The sequence below is a fragment of the Arvicola amphibius genome, chromosome 12 (assembly GCF_903992535.2).
Source record: "Arvicola amphibius chromosome 12, mArvAmp1.2, whole genome shotgun sequence".
In the NCBI taxonomy this organism is placed as follows: domain Eukaryota; kingdom Metazoa; phylum Chordata; class Mammalia; order Rodentia; family Cricetidae; genus Arvicola; species Arvicola amphibius.
The window spans coordinates 101,273,025-101,293,618 of record NC_052058.2 but is presented as its reverse complement, the minus strand read 5'-3'; the positions used below and the strand labels follow the sequence as shown (position 1 = coordinate 101,293,618).

The 20,594-nt window shown below is 51.6% G+C and overlaps 1 protein-coding gene across 2 annotated transcripts in view; it reads right to left on the bottom strand.

Annotated features, from left to right (window-relative positions):
• Gli2 (GLI family zinc finger 2) overlaps positions 1–20,594 on the bottom strand; it is a 168,099-nt gene that overhangs the window by 27,951 nt on the left and 119,554 nt on the right. For both annotated transcript variants that reach the window (XM_038349824.1, XM_038349825.1), the window contains exons 3-4: positions 6,835–7,037; positions 5,443–5,628 (exon numbers count right to left, since the gene is read on the bottom strand). In XM_038349824.1, coding sequence (XP_038205752.1) covers positions 5,443–5,628; positions 6,835–7,037 — 389 coding nt within the window. The remainder of the gene's footprint in view (positions 1–5,442; positions 5,629–6,834; positions 7,038–20,594) is intronic.

Genomic DNA, 20,594 nt, shown 5'->3' with positions numbered 1-20,594 from the left:
CTGGAGTGATGGGGGAAGGCAGGCTCTGCCTGCTGCAGGGTGGCATGCAGTACCAACAGCCTAATGTGAGAAAGTTCCACGCTAGGGGCCAGTGATGGGCGGTGAACTCCATGCTCTCTGCAGAGCCCCCACAGGAATGGATTCGAGACTGTTCTGTTTGTTCCCTTCTCAGGGGCTCATCTCCTGGTCTTCCTGCTAAAATCAGGCACGAGAACAAGAAAGGACATGGAGGGAGGCAGGCCTGTGCCAGAGCCTCATTTCCCTGGCCCCGCCCTCATTGAGGCCCAGGGAGGAAGGTGGCACTGGTGTCTGGACCTGTCAGAGGCCTTGCTGTCTTTCTGACCCATGTGTGGGGCTCAAACAAAACCCTTGAGAAGCTATTGTAAGTTCTCAGACAGAGACATCCTCTTCAGCTTATGATAAAATTCACCCCACCCAGGAAAACATAGAAAGTTCTAGGGGTGGAGATGTAGCTCACTTGGTGGAGTACTTGTCTATCGCTAAAAAGCCCTGGGTTCCGTGCCCAGCACCACACAAATTGTTATGATGGTACAGGCCTGTAATTTTAGCACTTGGGAGGTAGAGGCAGGAGGTCCAGAGATCCAAGGTCATCCTCAGCTAGACAGTGAGTTCAAGGCCAGCCCTGATCTAAAAAAAGTTCCATTTTAAGGACCGTTTATTTAGCCCCCAAAGTTAAGACAGCTATGAATGCTAAGCATGCTGTTGTGCGCCGGGTACTGAACTAAGGTAAAGCCATGTTAGAGGTGTGGGAGAGCTGGAGGAGGAACTGAGGGCTGAGTGCCCACCAGCCTTCTGCCCAGATTGCCTCACAGTCTGGCAGATACTGCCTCCATGCCTCTGTTGGATACACAAGGCCTCTGGAATGTTCTCTTCTCTGCCGGGTGCCCCTGTCTCAAGACATGAAGACAAGGGCTGCTAGGAGGGGAGGCAGTGAGAGGACAGGTCAGGTCAGGTCAGGTCAGGACCGGCATTGGCGCGCTTACAAAAGACAGCCTGGCGACTGGCCAGCCAGACAGAGCTCGTTGGGGGCAGAACTTGATGTGGTATTTAGCATCATGCCTAGTGCATGCTTAGAACCTGACCTGGTGTGTGATGGTTAGTTTCATTGCTTTGTTTTGTGGACTTGACACAGTCTGGGAAGAAGAAACCTCAACGGAGAGATTGTCTCCAAAGCCTGGTTGGAGATGAGCCTGTGGCGGCATTTTCTTGATTGATCATTGATGTGGGAGAGTTCAGGTCACTCTGGGTGGTGCCACCCCTCGGCAGGTGGTCCTGGGTTGTCTAAAAAAGCAAACTAAACAAGCCAAGGGGAACAAGCCAGTGGGCAGTGTTCTTGTCTTCGGATTCCTGCCCTGGCTTCCTTCAGTGATCAGAGTGGCACCTGGATGTTGTAAGATGAAATGAACCCTTCAACAAGTTGGTTTTGATCAGTGCTTTATCATAGCAATAGAGAAACCTAGCCAGGATGCATGCCGAGTAAACAGGCGCTGAATGCGTGTGTATACCATTTCTTCTGTAAGAATATTGGGCACAAAGGAACTTAGTCAAAGAGGTGTAAGTTTTCCATGGCCGAAGCATCCTGTGGGGGTGGCATGCAGAAAATACAGGAGTTGGCAGAGTCTGCCCTGGCTCACATCACATGGTCCACTTGAGAGGAGGAGGAGGATGGGGTGGATGAGGCTGGGCTTATTTAGCATCTCCCAGAGACACAGCAGATTGGTACCTAAGTGGAAGTGGTCCGTATAGTATAAAAATCTGAAGCAATGATTGAAGCTCTGCCTCCCACTGCTTTGGAAAGGGCTGGGATAGATCCGAGATGATGCGTCAGTTCGAGGTGCCTGTTGCCAAGTCTGATGACCAGAGTTTCACCCCCCAGTCCCACATGATGTGAAGAGAGCACCGTGGTGGCAAGCATGCTCACACACACATACCAATCAGACAATGGACTCTAAAAAGCTGCAACTTCCCCAGCAGGCTCAGGCTCACACTGGGAGAAGGAAGTGGCTGCAGTCTAGTACCAGTCTGAGGGGGAGTCTGTCTCCCAGAGAGAGTTCACACAGTTCTGACAACCTGTAAGAACACCTTGCAGGGAAGATTTAATGGCTAGACCACACCTTGACCAGGACTGCTGAGTCGTATATACCTATTGCCCTCCATTGAAACCTAAACTTCATATTTAAACCTTGAAGACTGGTGTGTGTGTGTGTGTGTGTGTGTGTGAGAGAGAGAGAGAGAGAGAGAGACAGACAGAGAGAGAGAGAGAGACAGAGAGAGAGAGAGAGAGAGAGAGAGAGAGAGAGAGAGAGAGAGAGAGAGAGAGAGAAAGAGAGTGTGTGTGTGTGTTCGTGTTCACTGGACCTCTCTGTCCCTCTTCCCAATGTAGTCACAGTGAACAGAGCTCCTCTCTCTGCTTTCCACGATTCCTGTCTGTTTAACTGGCCTATGGAGGGTGGACTGCTGAGTCTGGCTTGTTATTGCTGCCGGGGCCCAGGTTCTGACCCTGATAACTCTGGTAAGTGCAGTGCTTTCGGGAGAGGAGAGAAGCCACACCTAACACACTGGGGGACAAGATGGTTGGGAAGATGATGAGGACACGACGTCCAGAGTGGCCCAGGCCTGGCTGGGGTGATGACAGCTAAGGTATGGAGTCCTGGGGATCAGGGTGGCTTTGGAAGAGGTAAAGGGATTCTGGAGGCAGAGGTCACAGCACCACCTGAGCACCCAGTGCACACCAGCCAGCAGACCACACCCCCTTCATCTACAATGACTGCATTCTGCTTCAGTCGGGCTCGTCCACTTGGCATATAAACACTGTGTCCCATTAGCTTTTATATCCAGGTCTAGCGATCCCAAAGAAGGTAGGGACAGCAGAGGTTGACCTGGGTCCTCTTTGCTATCTCCTACAAGGTCCTGGTTCCCCTTTGCTTCCTGCCTGGCTTCTCTGTGCGGAATCCAAACCCAGCTGTCCAGCCACCTTCTCAAGGAGAGTTAGGAACTGGCAAGGGCATTGTGGCCTAGCTATCTGGAGGCTTCGGGACTTGTTGGCTCATCCTAAGCAAGGTCCTAACTCCAGCCACAGGAGTAATGCTCACTGTCATTTTTCTCTCTGTCACACACATGGCACTGCATGGAGGTGCACACCTAGGCAGGCGCTCAGGATCACTGTCACAGCATGACTCCAGTCTGCCCGGTTCTGCCTCTCCTGCTGTGTGGGCACACCTGCTCAACTTGGCACCCTAGCCATGGCATAAATGCATCTGTCCACTTGTCAGGGATGTCCATATTCCTGCTCTAGGCCTGGGAGAGAGGTTGCCCAGAGTGGCCGAAGCTGGAATGTGTGCATGACTCTGCACTTGACCTCAGAACCTCCCTTCTGCCTTGTGTTGCTGTGGCTGGGTTTACAGCACTGGAAAACACTGTGTCTGGCATGCACCCTCAACAGCTCTGACCCTGCTACCTGCTGTGAGAGAGGATGGGAAGGAGCCCTACAGATAGGCCCCTATACTGTGCTAAATCCTGGACCCAACACCTTCTTGGGGAAGGCACAGACAGGCAGGACAGCCACTAGACTGAATGTTGGCAACATGGCTTTGGCACTCAACAGCATCCCATCAGGGAACAGCAGGGATGGACAGAGAAACTTGACCTTTTGTGTGTGGTGGCGGCGGTGAGGGGGGTGTCCTTATGTCTCAGAGAATCAGGACAAACCAGAGGAGGCAGGAAGTGTCTAGACAGACTTCCTGGAAAAGTCCCACCTCTGTAAAGAGCTAGCTCAACCGGAGCAAGGTCACTGAACAGAGCTTCCGGGGTGATTGTGGCAGGGAGCCCAGGAATGGAGCCTCAGGTGTAAGCTGAGGCCGGGATGATACGGGCCCACCCTGAAGCTTGCAGCCTCGATGGCCTCTGAGCAGCTGCCACTGTCCATTTCCAACCTGCTGCCCTGCAGGACCAGATGGCCTCTCTGCAGGTCTGTCTCCCTCCACCATGTATCACTGGGGCATGAAGCAACTGCTCCTGGCAGGGCTGGAGGAGACTGCCTGAAGGCAACACCAGCCTCATTCTCGTTGGTTTCCTCTACTTAGCCTGCAGTCCAGAGTGCTTGGCACTCTGTGAAAGCTGCCGTAGGATGGCTTCTAGTGAGAAGGAAGGGCAGTGTGTCTGATGTGCACGAAAGACTTCATCTGCCCAAGACCCCCACTCTTCCACCCTGTAAAACAGCCTAGCACAAGCCCCATCTTGTCGCTGAGAGCCCATTCTATCTCTTGAGCCCTAGACCTGGCATTGACCTTGGCTCTCTGTGACGGTTTACAACAGTTGTTAACTCAGTAAGATTCAGAATCATCTAGGAGACATGAATGTGGAGGATTTTCTAGATCATGCTGATTGACGTGAGAAGACACACCACCCTGAATGTGAGCCACACCATTCTATGGGCTGGGGTCCCAGACTGAATGCAAAGGAGAATATTTTGTCTCTGCTCCTTAACTGTGGGTGTGATATGCCCTCTGCCTCACGCTCCTTGACTGTGGGTGCAATGGGTGTGATATGCCCTCTGCCTCACGCTCCTGTAGTATTGCCATCCCCACCGTGACTGAAGTCACAGTGAGCACCTGTTCTAAGTTGCCTCTGTCAGGTTTTTTTCCTGGGAGATTGAGAGGTCAGAGATTTGGTCACAGCAAAGAGGAACATAAGCACTGTGTTCCTTTCCCCTGCACATCCACACCCGAGCTGGGAACGTGTCTTACATCTCTACCCAGTAATCTCCCTTCACACGACTCACCTCCTGCTCATGGATGGGGTCTACTGCTGCCTGCCCTGATTCTCAGATCAGCTTGGTTCCACAGCTCATCTCAGTCCAGCAGAGGGAAAGACCTTTATAAGCCCCAATGAGTGGGCGCAGCCCACCCCAGAACACTGGCCTCAGCACCATTCCTGGCCTTTACTTGATGTCTACTGATCACACTGCTCTCCTGAGCCCACACTGCTGCCCCAGGCCCTTTGCACAGCCGATCCTCTGTTGGCTTAGCTCTCCTCAAGCCAGCCCTTTGCCTCTTCAGTCTTGTGCTCAAATGGCATCCCCTATACAGCTAGTGAGGGATACCTTTGCGCCCCGACTCTCTGACTCTCTTTCTCAAAGGTGCATCCACTAACCCAGTATACCCCTCCATCCCTATTTTGTTTACCCTGTTTCATCCCAGCTTACTAATTCCTGCTATTGGGTAGTGTCTGAGGTCCCCACTATAAATTCTTCTCAAAGTTAAGTGAGGACAGTCCATTCTTTGTGGTGTCCACTGGGCTTCCTATGCTGCCAGCGTAGACAGTGTTGGGGTGCAGTGCAGACTTGAAGGACCACTTTCTGTGGCAGTCGGTCACCCTCTCCCCGCATCAGCTCCCCTCCATGACCCACCCTCCAGTACTCACCATCCACAGGATTGAGGTAGTCGTGGAGATGGGGTGCACTAGCAGCACCCCCACTCTGCATTAGGAGGTCCCCGTAAGGTGCAGGGTGGCTTGCCATGAGGGTCATCTGGTGGTAATAGTCTGAAGGGTTGGTGCCCGGAGCAGCAAGACCAAACAGTCCTCTCTCCTTCAGATGCTCATGCGCCACTGCCACAGAAGGGAAGAGAAAGAAACCATCAAAATGTACTGCCGAGGATAGTGCAGCAGTTAAGAGAACAGATTGTTGTTACAGAGACCTGAGTTCAGTTCCCAGCACCCATGTTGGGTGGCTCACAACTACCTGTAACTCCAGCTCCAGGGGATCCAATATTCTCTTCTGGCCTCTGGAGGAACCTATGCAAACACGCATGCACACACACATGAAATGAAAATATATAAATAAAAGAATTCACTGTCTAAGGAAGACCTCTGGCCTAGGGTCCCAATGCAGAACCTCGTAGCCTGCCCTGAGCTCTGGAGGTCAGAGATCCACACCGGATGTGTTCTCAACTGCTCTTCACTGTCTTTTCCAGGCAGGGTCTCTCACTGAACCTGGACCTCACTGATTCTGCCAGACTCTAGGGGCTAGCAAGCAAACCCCAGTCTCTGCCTCCCCAGTGATGGGAGTCCAACGGCTTGCCACTGGGCCCCACGTTCTGCTTCTTTTCTCTTTTAGAAACTTGGGTTCTGGGTGATTGAACTCAAACTTACCAGCTGAGCTCTCTCTCCAGCCCCCAGGATAAAATTTAGATCTGAGAGAGTAACTATATTACATGACAGCTCACTTCTGGTTCAAATCAACCAGATCCAGTGGGCTGATCCATTCTGAGCATCTGAGCGGACAAAAAGTCGCTGGCCTATCCCGGGGCATTGGGGCCTCAGCTGCCTGTAACTCCGGCTCCAGGGCATCCCTGGGGGTTGGGAGACCATCTGTGTTGATCAGCGCAGAGGCAGAAAACAGAGATCCAGGCTGCAGCCAGCTCTACTCTGCCTTCCTTTTGATGTTGAGCTCTTGGAGCTATCCCTACCCAATAGCCCTTACTTCATACTAACATCTGCAGCCTTTGGTGTGCTGCAAGCAGCAGTCTGCTCCTATGATGTGGCCGCTGTATCCTGGATATGAAATTTCCCTCAGTGGCTCATGTGCTGCAAGTTTAGGTCCCTAATGCAAGGTGCAGAGGTGCTGCTTTCGGGAAATGACTGGGTCATGAGAACTTTGACCTAATCAATAGATCTGCCCACTGATGAAATTGTAATTTTACATGTTATTTGAAAACAAAGGAAAACAGGTTGGTTGTGTGGACAGAGCCACTGAGTCACCCTTAGCACTGCCCCCTCCCATGTCCCTGCTGCTCCTGCTCCAACACTACTTACCATCAGCAGGGCTGAGGCCCCTGGCTGCAGAGATCATTGAGAGTGTGGGGCTGCTGTGTACAGACCGGAGGTAGTGCTCCATATGGGGGTTCACGTAGGGGTGGTGCGCACTAAAGGGAGATTCCCCGGGGCCGGCAGGGTGTGGAGAAAGTCGAATCAAGGAGATGTCTGAGATGACAGGGCTGCCACTAAGGGTGGGAGGCCTGTGAAGACAAGAGGTGACATTCTCAGAATACCCATGGGGCACGAACACCCCACTAAGAACCCCAACTACGGGGTAGCCATTGACACGTACAGGCACTCATAGAGAGGCTTCCCACAGAAGTCCGTCCTTTCAATTTCCTATGTCAACCCCTCTTAGTCGTCTCCAGCTTAGAGTCAGACCTTAGAAGAATCAGCCAGGGGACCCAGACTGGAAGCTCCATGGGGGTTTGAGAGATGGCTTAGTGGGTAAAGTGCTTGCCTTGCAAGCCTCAGGATCTGAATTCAATGTTAAGAACTGGGAGTGGTGGAGTGGGCCTTGTGGAGATGGAGGAAGATGCATACAGACTCCTGGTGTCCACTGGCCGGCCACTTTTGCTACTCGGCAAAGTTCAAGAATAACAGAGACTCTGTCTCATACAAAAGGTGGAAGACACTGAGGAACGAGACTTGGAGGTTGTGCTCTGACCTCTATACGCTTGTGCACACCCACAGAAAGGAAGAGACACACTTGAAGGTTGTGCTCTGACCTCTATACGCTTGTGCACACCCACAGAAAGGAAGCGGCACACTTGAAGGTTGTGCTCTGACCTCTATACGCTTGTGCACACCCACAGAAAGGAAGTGGCACACTTGCACTGCCATCACGACAATCCTGGAAGTGGAACTCTGAACACCCAATTTGCTCGGCGTAAGCTCAGCTGACCACATGTTTGGGCTGCGACCCTGCTCCTGTGTGTCTGCGCATGTCAATGCATGTATGCTAGGAATATGGCCAGCACACAGACCAACCACGACAATACCGGCTCCAGGAATGAGATCCTAAGAGCTCCTTGCTAACAGACTGAGCAAAAGGCTGGATCTGTCAGGATCTGCTTGGCTTTAGTCAGATCACTCAGAGGCAGAACCAGCGGCGAAGAGGAAGTTCAAGATTCAAGATCAGTTTTTCTGTGTGAGGCGTGTGTGTGTGTGTGTGTGTATGTCTGCATGTGCACGCACATGTGCATACGTATGTGGAGACAAAGGTCCATGCAGCTGTTGTTTCTCAGATGCTATTCATCTCACTTCTGACTTTTTAAGAATAGTATTTTAGATATCCTGTCTCTCAATGACCTAGGCAGGCCAGCTAGGTAGCCTATGACTCACCTGCCCCTGCCTCCCCAGGTTTGGGACTGTAAACACACACCATGCCACTATGCCAGCCCTTTTATATGGGTTCTGGGGATTGGTCTTCATGCTTGTAAAGCGAGCACTTTACCAACTGAGTTACTACAACAGCCCAAGAACAGTTTTCAAGCTGGTGAGCTATAACCGAAATAAGGAGTATTGTTCTAGCTCTCTTTATATGGTGGCATTTCTTACTCAGAGTCCCCAGTCTTGAATACAGTCACATGGGCACATGGCTTGGCTCCCACTGCTTGAGAGGACTGCAGTCAACATCTGTATGCCTTGGAGGCTATGGCTCTGCTCAACATTTGAGTTCCTTCTTGAAGGTCACCCCATAGATCTGGAAGGAATCATTCTCTTTAGCATCTGTGATGCCAGGGCCTTAGCCATGCAAACCCAATGAGCCCACCCAGCCATGTGCAGCCCTTGAGATTTGCCCATGGCCCCAGATGTCACCCTGCATCCTCTCTCTCGTGAAAACCCCTTCTTATATCTGCCACCTGGACAGTGGGAGACCCCTGGGCAACTCCTTCGCTAAGCTCCTCCACAAACACATTCTATAGCTCCCGAAGAACACTACTAGGGTCTCAGGTTGGTCTCCCAGAGCCACTGGATTTGCCCAGTAGCATGGCTTATTCAGGCACCTTTACACGTGCACACCCAACTAGGAATGGCAATCTGCAGTGCCCAGAAGCATTTCCCCAGTGGATGACAAGCTCACCAGCACAAGACAGTGTAAGGAACAAGTCACAAGCCACTTCCAGCAGCTTCGATCCCAAGCCAGCTGTGGAAGGAATTCACCTAGGGGAGTTGCACTACTACAGGGCTTAATTGTGGTGTGATATTTCATGTATTTTAATAGATAAAGCTCACCTGAAGATTAGAGAATAAAACAGCCTCACTGGTCAGCCTTACAGACTAGGCAGTGGTGACACACACCCTTTCTTCCTTCCTTCCTTCCTTCCTTCCTTCCTTCCTTCCTTCCTTCCTTCTTTCTTTCTTTCTTTCGTTTTTCAAGACAGGGTTTCACTGTAGTTTTTAGAGCCTGTCCTGGAACTTGCTCTTGTAGACCAGGCTGGCCTCGAACTCACAGAGATCCATCTGCCTCTGCCTCCCGCGTGCTGGGATTAAAGGCGTATGCCACCACCGCCCGGCTGACACATACCTTTAATCCCAGTAGCCACACTAGCTAGCCATAGAACCCAAGCAGTAGTGGTGTACATTTTTAATCCCAGCCCTAGAGAGGAATATAAAACGGGAGGGGACAGCTCTCAGACACAGTCTCATTCTGAGATTCCTGGAGGCAGGATTGCCATTTCGGACTGAAGTCGAGGTAACAGCCAGTGGCTGGCTGTTTTGCTTTTCTGATCTTCAGGTTCAACCCCAATTTCTGTCTCTGAGTTTTTATTAATCATGCTACATTGCCTTGTTTTGTGAAGGGGTTGCTATGTGCCCCCAAAGGAGGAGGAGCAGGGCTGGCTGGTATATTTCAGGCTATGTGTGTCTCTCTGGTTCTGGCTGTGACTATGACAGAACGGCCATTCATGTTCCTGCTGCACGCAGGCACTGCTGGGAAGAGAAACAGCACGGCTCCTGGGGACAGGCCTGAGGCTGAGGTCGCATGTCTTGGGAACTGGGCACACTACGGGATAAGGTCGGTGTGCAATGGGAGGTTGGCTGGGGACAGGCCTGAGGCTGAGGTCGCATGTCTTAGGAACTGGGCACACTACGGGATAAGGTCGGTGTGCAATGGGAGGTTAGCTGGGGATAGGCCTGAGGCTGAGGTCGCATGTCTTGGAAACTGGGCACATTACAGGAAAAGGTCAATGTGCAATGGGTGGTTGGCTGGGGTTTGAAGATTTTGATGCTTCGTTTTACACAACCTGATATCATCCAGGGAAAGAATCTCAATGAGGGGCCATTCAGACTAGGTTGGTCTCTGGGCATACCTGTGGAAGATAGATGATCTTCACTGCTGGTTGATACGGAAGGACCCCACCCACAGTGGGCAGTACATCCCTTGAGTGGGGAATTCTGGACCGGATGATGTAGAAAGCAGGCTGGACACAAGTGAGTGTGCATGAATTCATTCTCTCTCGGCTCTTGGCTGTGATGGGACTAGCTGCTTTAGCTTCTTGCCTGGACTCCCCCACAATGTTGGACTGTGACCTGGAGTTGTAAGCTAAATGTACCTCATCTCCGCTAAAGTGCCTTCTGTCAGGATATTTTGTTACAACAACAGAAATGAGACAAAGACAAGGCACAGAAGTTGGTGGCTACAAGTGGCTTTCCCTGGGCCCCAAATCCAGGAATGGGGTTTCTTTGGCACTGAGGTTGCAGTATGGTCTAGCCACAGATGGGGTCCCAACACAGTGATGACATGCGGATGTCTAGTAGCAGACTGAGGCCACACAGTAGCCCCAGGAAGGCTGTCTGATGTGACCCAGGCCCCACTCGCCTCTAGGACAGGAAGACAGGAGTGAGTATTGTCAAGGAAATATGCATTCAATGATGGGGAGAAGGGTACCTAGGCAGGGGTAGGCCTTGAGGTGGCAGTGGTGTCTGTGTCTCCACAAAGAGGAACAGGATCTGTCTTGTGTAGTTGCCACTCTGTGGGGAAAGATGAATACTGCCTCCCTTTCCCAGGGTCCTCCACTGCTGAGTTGCTGTCCAGCACGGCCTTCTCTCCCCCAGCCCAAGCTCTGCCAAGCATCCTGGGCACTGGACACCTTGGCAGGGTGGTCATCAAGGAAGCTCCATTGCTACCCCCTCCTGTGTCACAAGTGGCCCTGGGAAGGGGCTATGACTGGCCTCTTGCCAATAGCTAGGAGGCAAGCAGGAGTGTGTTAGAGTCAAGCTTGCACCCTGGGTGGTGTTCCCAGTCTCTGGGGCTGCTCCATTTTGAGAGAACAGCTCTTGATGACTTCCACTCTGCTCGTGGACGTGGGTAAGAAACTCAAGAAGCCATAACAGCTACCCCAAACAAATTTAACAGGGTAGAATGGGGTGGTTGGCCAAGTCCTGATAAGTCCTGGCCCAGGGAATAAGTCTTTATTTTTCTCTCATGCCAGATGAGTGAGTGACAGGCTGGGCCTGGAACAGTGAGATCTGAGTCCTGGAGCCATGGGGGCATGAGCAGCCCTGGAGCCACGGGGGCATGAGCAGCCCTGGAGGTTTTCTGGGCATGCTGAATTAAGACTCAGTTTGGGCGGACAGTAGGATATTGACACGGGACTGAACCTGGAGAGTCAAATCAAGACACTTCTGAACTCTTGGTGGATCAAGCTCAGAAGAGCTCTGAGTTGGACGAGGGTAGAAGGCAACAAGAAGGGCCAGCTATGTCAGCCACTGGATCACACCCTGGGAGCATGTGGTATGCCCATATGCATCGTGGTGTGGGAGGCTGGGGGGCTTGAATATACACCAAGAATGAAGAGAGACAAAAAGTCAGAAAGGGAGAAGTGGGCTGAGGAGAGGACGGTGTGCAGTGTGCGCTGTGCCAGCACAAGGACGACTTAAGATCCCCAGCATCCATGAAAAAGCTAGATATGGCAGCAGAAAGAGGAGGGTCTGTGGGGCTCGCAGGCTAGCTCATCTAGTTGGATGGGGGATGGGCTAGTGGGATCCAGGTTCAAAAAATAAGGGAGATGTTGTGGGAGGGGGCTGCTTGGTTTCCAGCCACTTAGCCCCAAAATAATCACACAGAAACTGTATTAATTAAATCACTGCTTGGCCCATTAGCTCTAGCTTCTTATTGGCTCTTACATATTAATTTAACCTATTTCTATTAATCTGTGTATCGCCACGAGGCTGTGGCTCACCGGCTAAGTTTCCAGCATCTGTCTCCAGCGGGGCTACATGGCTTCTCTCTAACTCTGCCCTTCTTTCTTCCAGAATTCAGTTTAGGTTTCCCCGCCTAGCTCTGTTCTACCCTATCAGGCCCAGCTAGTTTTCTTTATTCATTAATGGTAATCACAGCCTACAGAGGGGAATCCCACATCAGGAAGAGTGATTGAGGAAGACACTTGATGCCACCCTTTGGCCTCTACATCTATGTACATATGTGCAAAGGCACCTGCAATCCATAAACATGTACACATGTATGTCCTCCCTCACGTATGCATATGGAAGTCAAGAGTCTTGCCCAAGAATCAGAGGTCAGCCTCTGCCTCCAGAGGTCAAATTGGACACGCTGGTATTTCCAGTTCACTAAGACACAAGCTTCCTCTCACTGCATCCTCTCCGACACTCTCTCCAGCCGCCCTGCCTGGTGGGCCCCATGAGGCATCACTTAGCTGGGGGTGGTGTCTAAGAGGCCATCCCTCCATGTACAGGCAGAGTTTGGACTTTGAGGACAGACAGATGGGAGTCTAAATCTCCACTTTGCCACTCTTGTGTGTCCTGATACCATACCCTTAGAGCCAAGTGTTCCCGGCCTGCAGGCTGGTGCAGGTGTAGATGGATGACCAGGTGTACACACACACACACACACACACACACACACACACACACACACATATATATGAACAAAGCACAAGTGTGTAGAGTGGCTGGACCAGGTGCTTAGTAGGTGCTTAGCCAGCACGTCCCCTTCTCATGTTTAACAACATGGGAACACAAGAGCTCAGCAGGGGGAGTACACCCAGCTCACCCTCCTGACATTCCAACACATGCCCCCTTCTTGCATGTCAGCACAGGAGTTCTGGCAGGAGACCAAAGGAGAAGCTGAGGTGATGAGAATCTCACATGGCCAGCCACGTGCACCCTAGCACCAAGACTGGGCCTGAGCTAGCACGCCCAGACCCTTGGTAATGGGTCCCTGGGGAGCTAGAGTGCTAAGAGCCATGTCTTCCTGGAAGGAAGGTGCGAGAGGGCTGCAGGCTGGGAGCGAAGCTTTCACAGATGGTGAAGTGAAGGGAGGGCGTGGGCTCCACAGCACCGAACAGCCCTGGGGCAGGAATGGACGTGTTCCTACTGAAGGGAGAGGAGGAGAAGAAAATGGGAGGGTGTGGGGGGGGGGGGAGTTTTCGGGCCCTGAGCCCCACCCAGCGGTGCTGTCTGGGAAAGTGACCAGCATGCTGACTCATCCAGACTCAACCTGAGCACCCGGGTGGGCTCTGATCTCCTACTAGGGATGGAAGAGAGTGGGAGGGACCAACCCAGAGCAGCTGAGACAGGACCATGAGGCCAGAGTCAGGCAGGAGCCTGTGTCCCATGTCACAGACAACTCCTGGGACCCAAAGAGACACTGCCACGACCGTGAGGGGTCAGGGAAGGCAGTACGTTGAAACACTAGGAGCCATGGTCCCTTGTTTGGTCGGGAGCCTCTGTGAAGATGGTAAGGAGAGGCTGGACTCTTGACTGTCAGCCTACACCTCTCCTGGGCAGGCTTCTGGGGTGACCTGTGCCCTTGGAGGCAGGTAGACCGGCTACAGCTCTGATCCCAGCTCTTGCCTTCCTGTTTGCGCTCCTCTCAGCTGCTCTCATTTTTCTCCCAAGAGTGACACCAGAAGCCCTTTCCCAAGAAGCTTCCCAGACCTGGGTCGGATACCTTGAGCTGCTCCTGTGGACGATGGAGCCTGTTCCATTTTGAACTAAGTCCATGACTGGGCTTCCTTGAGAGGAATGACAGGGGGTGACATGCTCAAGCTTGTCCTATTTCCCTGGTGGCTGGACAGGCCCACCCAAGAGCAGGCACCCACTAAGTCTGCTTGCCAATTCCTAAGCCTATACCCACTAGAGAACATGCTACTATGTCAAACAGATGGATGATGGACGAGTGGATAGATGGGTGGATGAGTGGGTGGTGGATTATGGGTAGATGGATGGGTGGATAGATGGATAATGGATGACCAGTGAGAATAGCAGGTACTATAGCAAAAGACATGAGTTCCAGTTTAGCTCTGCTCAGCTTACTCTGAGCTGTGTGACTGGGAGAAATTTGTGTGCCTTCTCTGTGCCTGTCTCTTCATGAGCAAAGAGCAATCACAGCTGTGAGTCTATAGATTCGAGGTGCCAAAGGCATGAGGGTGACATTTCCCAAATACATGTCTGCCTCCTAATCCCTGGAACCTGGGGTCACCTGCATCTGTTCAACAAAGGACATGGCAGACATGACCAAGGTGAAGTCTGAGATGATGCAAGTGGCCAGTTCTAGATGTCATCACGGGGTCCTTGGAGGTCAAGGAACACAAGACTCAGAACAGAGAGGGCCCTGTGACCTGGAGGCAGAGATCAGACTCCCAAACCAAGGGATGCTAGGCACCACCAGGGGGCCAGAGGGAAGAAGAGAAGAGCGGCTTCTCTGTGAGCCTCTATGGCACGGTGCCATCTTGCCATCGGCCTGCTGAGGCTGCCCTGTGGCTTCCCAGTCCCGGAGCTGGGAGAGAACACATTTCCACTGCTCTAAGCCCCCGATTTGCGCAAACTTGTGGTTGATGAAGATCCTGTCCCAGGGTGGGGTCAGCTCTTGAGGGGCAGGAAGTGCTACCCTCGTCATCCCCGTCACTTTGGTGACTGTGGGACTCTCAGAGAATAGGGCTCATGTGTTGTTCCTGGAGCTGACCCAGGTCTGTGTGGGTGCACTTTCTGTGGCAGGCAAGGGCAGTGAGAACCCCTGCCCAGCATGCGGGGGTGCCCTGGGAGGGTAGAGTGTCTAAGTCCCACGTCCCACCCTCTGTTCTTACAGGGCTCCAGAACGTGCCTTCCTGCCGCCGCTGGGATTACACGGTCACTGACTCCCCATAGCAGAAACCACCCGGCGTGACACACCAAGCCGTAGGCTCTGGAGACTGTTGGCCTGTGTGCTCCAGTCCCACCTCTGAGCCAAGCTGCCTGCCACCCACCAGGATCACAATGCTGTGATGAGCAGGCCATGCTAAGACGCAGGGAACCCGTGTCCTCATGCCGCTGCTAAGCCCCTGGGAGAAAGCTGCCTGTTTTCACCAGCACCACGGAGTCTTGCTCTCTTCCTGTACAGGGCCCGCTGACCTGTCAGAGAGGAACGAATTTGCCAATGCCCCAGTCTTGCTGCCTGGCCCCTCTCTTCCTCTCTGCTGGGTGGGCAGGGCCTATGTCTGTTCCTGCAGAGCAAGCAGGCTTGCATCAGCTGCCCAGGCCCTCCCAACACGAGAACATTCCCTCAAGGCTCACCAGAAATCCCTCCTCCTTCCCAACAGGCCTTTGTTGCTCTGGGTTTTGTTAGGTTTCTTTGCTTTGCTTTGTATCAGAAGCTTGCTCATTATGTTTTCTATGCATATATTTGGAAAGTTCCAAAAACAGCATTTTTTAAAAAGTATTCAGGGCAATTGCACTTTCATAGATTCAGCGGGATTCACTGTTCGGTTTGGGTGGTGCTGATCCTAGCGCTTCATGAACCCTAAGCAATCCCTCTATTCTGAACTGTAGTCCTGGCCCAGGTGAGGCAGAGGCAGAGAGGCAGAGGCAGAGAGGCAGAGGGGCAGAGGGGCAGAGGGGCAGAGGGGCAGAGGGGCAGAGGGGCAGAGGGGCAGAGGGGCAGAGGCAGAGGCAGAGGCAGAGGCAGAGGCAGGTGGATCACTGTGAATCTGAAACCAGCCTGGTCTACATGGAGAGTTCCAGCCAAAGCTACAATGTGAGATCCTGTCTCAACAACAAAAATGTATGCACACGTGTGTGTGCATGTGTGTGTGTTTGTGTGTGCATCTGTGTGTTATTCTTTGTTAGTCTTTAGGCATCATCCACTTGGTGTTTTGAGACAGTGTCTCTTGCTGGTGGAATTCAGACTGGGCTAGGCAGGCTTGCCTGGAAGCCAGGATCCATGTCTACCTCCCCAGTATTGGGATTACACGTGTGTGCTGGGATTACATGTGTGTGCTGGGATTACACATGTGTGTGCTACCACATCCAGCGCTTCCCCCTCTCCTCCCTTTTAATCTATGTCCTGGGAATCAAACTCTCTGAGCTATCTCCACAGCGGGTGCCCTCCTGCTGTGGCTCAGCTGCTCAAGCCTGTGGGTGGGAGCTCTGGTTGGCAAAACCACTTAGCAAAAATCTGGCAACGTCCAGGAGGGTGAAATGTGAAAGCCCTGTAGCTGGGAAATTCCAGCCCCCACTACACAGGAGTCCAGAATACAGAATAAGGGTGCCCCAGCAGCCATGTGGAAAGGCACAAGTGTACCCCAGATGCTGGAGATGCGGACTGCTGGAGAGCAGCAAGAATGAATGAACCAACAGTGAGCAAATGAACAAAGGAACAGAGAGTGGATGGAATCCTGACTGCAAAGTATGAAATCCGAGTTCCCAAAGAAAACGCCTGTAACAGTTGTGTTTACAGAAAGAGTCACGGAGCAAAACTAAACAATACACTGTCGGGGAAATGAGGATCCGTAATATAGAAAATTCTCATTCACGTCAAGAGGATGTTAGAAATTGTCAGGGAGGTTGGTAACTGCAGACAACAGCGGAGTGACAGACATTAGGCAAGGAAGTGGAATGCATGGGGCCCCCAAGGTTCTGGTTCACCACCAATCTTTCTGGAACTCTGGAAGCAGAGGCAGAATGATCAGGAGTTCAAGGTCATTTATGACTACTTGAGAAGTTAGAGGCCAGCCTGGGCTACATGAGACTGGAAACACAACATCAATATTAATAAAAGAAGCCAGCAGGCAGAAAGATTGGAAACCCTTTGCTGCCTGACTTCATACAACAAACAGAACATGCTCAAATAAAGCTCACAATATGTAAATTACTGTGTGAGTTAGGTGTTAAGTAAATGACTTACAAAAGGTCATGCAGCTCCAGGCCAATGCTTTGGGGCTTTTCTCTAAGCTCACTAGCTAAATGGTTGGTTTTAACTGTTACAGACACAATCTAGAATCACCTGGGAAAGGTTCCAGTGAAGAAGTATCAAGATTAGGCTGTCCTGTGGCCATGTCTTGAGGGAACTGTCTTGATTACCACATTGACATGTCAAGGCCCACACCCTATGGGTGGCACCATTCCCTAGGCAGGGGCTCCTGACCTGTCTAGAGTGGAGAGAGTGGTCAGGCTCTTGACTCCTTGGCTTCTCCTGACACCCCATGACGGACTGTCAGTTGGAATGTAAGCCCAATAAACCTCCCCCCCCCAAGTCACATCTGTCATAGTAGTTCACCATAGAAACAGGTATACTAGCCCATTCCCATTTTCTTTGGAATGCTTTTCCTTTCTTAAAGCTATGTTTGTATTTCTAGTCCTGGTCCAGTTTATTGCCCTGGGACACAAGAGCCTGGATGTTTCTGTGGATCCCCTGGGACTCAGAGCCACTCCTATACACTCAGGCTGGGCAGTGCCTTGGTCATGCTGGCTGGTCTGTTCCCACCAGGCCTTTTTAATCCACTTGTCCTTGGTATTTAGCAAGCCCAGATTTTAGAGAAAGGATGGCTGTGGAGATCCAAGCGTCTGGTCAGAGGTTGGCTGAGCGGGTGAGGACCCCGGGAAGGAGAATGGAGAGGATGCAGGGCTGCAGAGAAGGACGTATGTAAGCTACGCAAATGCATTTCCACATTCTGCATGTGTCCTCTCACCCAGGCATCCCATCTGAGCTGTGGATGACATGTGCTGCTTGGGGACCACCACCCTGCCTGGTGGACTAACTGTGTCAGATACACATGCATCCATAGTGGTCCTGACTGCTCCCCACTCCTGCTACAGAGCCAACGCTCTCCAGGCACAGTTGAGCTCTGGTTTCCCGGGTCACCCCTCCACAGGGCTCTTGTAGAGCAATCAGTGTTTGGAGCTGACCCCAGAGCAGATATCTCACTAAGTAAACACTGATGTTTGTGTAGGGAAATGAGGTCATAAAATGGAGGCCACAAAAGCCATCCAGAGTGGTCCTAAAAAACCCATCTGCAACAGTTAACCAAAGTCGGTCACCCCCCCCCCCCTTATCTCAGCTTCTCCAGAGCCAGAAGGGCAGGAAGGCACTGCAGTTCCACACACCAGCTCCAGATGTGACTCGAGGGAGGGACTGGGGATGGAGCTCAGCTGGGAGAGCGCTTGCTTAGCAGGCATGAAGACCCAGTTCCAGCCTTAGCATCGAATAAATCAGGTATGGTGGTACATGGGCACAATTCTAGCCCTACAGAGGTAGCGGCAGGAGGAGCAGGCATCCAAGCCCATCCTTAGCTACATGGTGAATTAGATGCCGGCCTGGGCTACACGAGATCTTGCCTCAAAAAAGGAAAACAAGTTCAAAGATAAGAGCTAGCTGTCTGGGAGAGGTTTTGCGGCAAGGTGCTTGACTTTAAGGCAGAGAGGTTCTGGGATGTGGGGTGTTGGGGGCTCAGATAGCCTCGGACTTGCTGCAGGTAAATAGGGAGGCTAGGAACACAGTTGGGCTTGGGGAAAGGCTAGGAGAGCCTTGTCAAGCTGGAACCCCCTCTCGGGGACCTGGGCACTGGTTACCATCTGGGGATGTAGAGTCCTGGTCTACTATATAAGACACTCTTGGCTGACCACTGCTGAGTGGAATCTTCTAGAAAGTCAAAGCCATGGGTAGGAATAGGTAGATACTGGTCTCGGAGTGGGGAGGAGAAGAGGGAGGAGGAGGAGGATGTTTTCAGGAAAGGAAAGTGTAGGGATGCAGGATAAGCATGGCAGACTTAGCTCAGCCCTGCCGAGAGCTCATGGGATGTCCTGTTGGACCATCAAAGCTAGATGGGTTAGTTCTCCTGGGCTTGAATATAAACTTTCTCTGGAAGGCAGGACCCACGAGTGAGTGCCTGGGGAAGGTTCCCTCCTCAGCAGCACTGTAGCAATTCCGACAGTCTCTGTTGGTGTAGGGAGGCAGGCCTCCCTGCTGATAAAGGCATCCATCCTGCTTTCCTGTGCTAGGCTCCACACCCCTCTCAGCCTATCAACTTAGGATCTTCCTTCTTCCCTTTTTATCTTTCTTTTCTCTGTGTGTAGGATGTGTCTACATGTGTGCACTCATGTATGAACACAGCTGTGCAAGTGTCTATGTGTGTGCACTCATGTATGAATACAGCTGTGCATGTGTGTCTATGTGTGTGCACTCATGTATGAATACAGCTGTGCAAGTGTCTCTGTGTGTGCACTTATGTATGAACACAGCTGTGCAAGTGTCTATGTGTGCACTCATGTATGAATACAGCTGTGCATGTGTGTCTATGTGTGTGCACTCATGTATGAATACAGCTGTGCAAGTGTCTCTGTGTGTGCACTTATGTATGAATACAGCTGTGAAAGTGTGTCTCTGTGTGTGCACTCATGTATGAATACAGCTGTGCAAGTGTGTCTATGTGTGCACTCATGTATGAATACAGCTGTGCAAGTGTCTATGTGTGTGCACTTATGTATGAATACAGCTGTGCAAGTGTGTCTGTGTATATGCACTCATGTATGAATACAGCTGTGCAAGTGTGTCTCTGTGTGTGCACTCATGTATGAATACAGCTGTGCAAGTGTGTCCATGTGTGCACTCATGTATGAATACAACTGTGCATGTGTGTCCACTTATGTATAAATACAGCCATGAAAGCGCCACAAACTGTTCCACACACATTGTGTGTGCTACTCAGCTTTCCAAATACTTGAGATAAACCAACTTAGAAAAAAAGAAACATTTGGGGCTGGGAAGATGACTCAATTGTTGAAGTGCTTATCACTCAAGAATGAAGACCGCAGTTCGATTTCCTGAACTCATTTAATAAAATAAAAGCAGTCGTGGTGGTGTGCCCTCATAACCCCGGTGTTTGGAAGTCCGTCAGGAGGATTCCTGGGGCAGTTTAACCAAATCACTGAGTTCTAAGCATGTGAGAGAGACTTAGAGGTGGATGGTGATAGAGGAATTGTCCTCTGGCCTGTTCCTGTATATGTACATACATGCACATATACACATATGTGCCCACTCACATGTGAGCATACACATATTTAAAAGAATGATTTGTCTTGGCTCACAGTTAGTTTAGAAAATCCACAGGCACTGAGCCCTGTTGACTGGGGTCTGTGGTGGCAGAGGACATCACAGGGAGGTAAGGAAGAGAGGGTGGGGCAGCTTCTTTACCTCATGGTGGCCAGGTTCCAAGAACAACGCCACCAACGGCAACTTCCCCCCACTCATCCCCACCCACCACACCACAAAGGTTCCACCACTTCCCACAGCACCACAGGGCGGGAACCAAGCCTTGAACAGGGCAACATTCTAACCTAGGCCCGAACTACAGCACACGCCACATGTGATAACTCACTTATCCTCACGTGAATCCTGCCCGTGCTCTGTGGTTCCTTCCCACACGACTGTGACCCAATGCCCGACAGAAGCAACTAAGGAAGAAAGTTCGAGTCACAGTGGAAGGGTGCAGTCCCTCACGGTGAGGAAGGTGTGTGCAGAGAGACACGGGCGCTAGTGC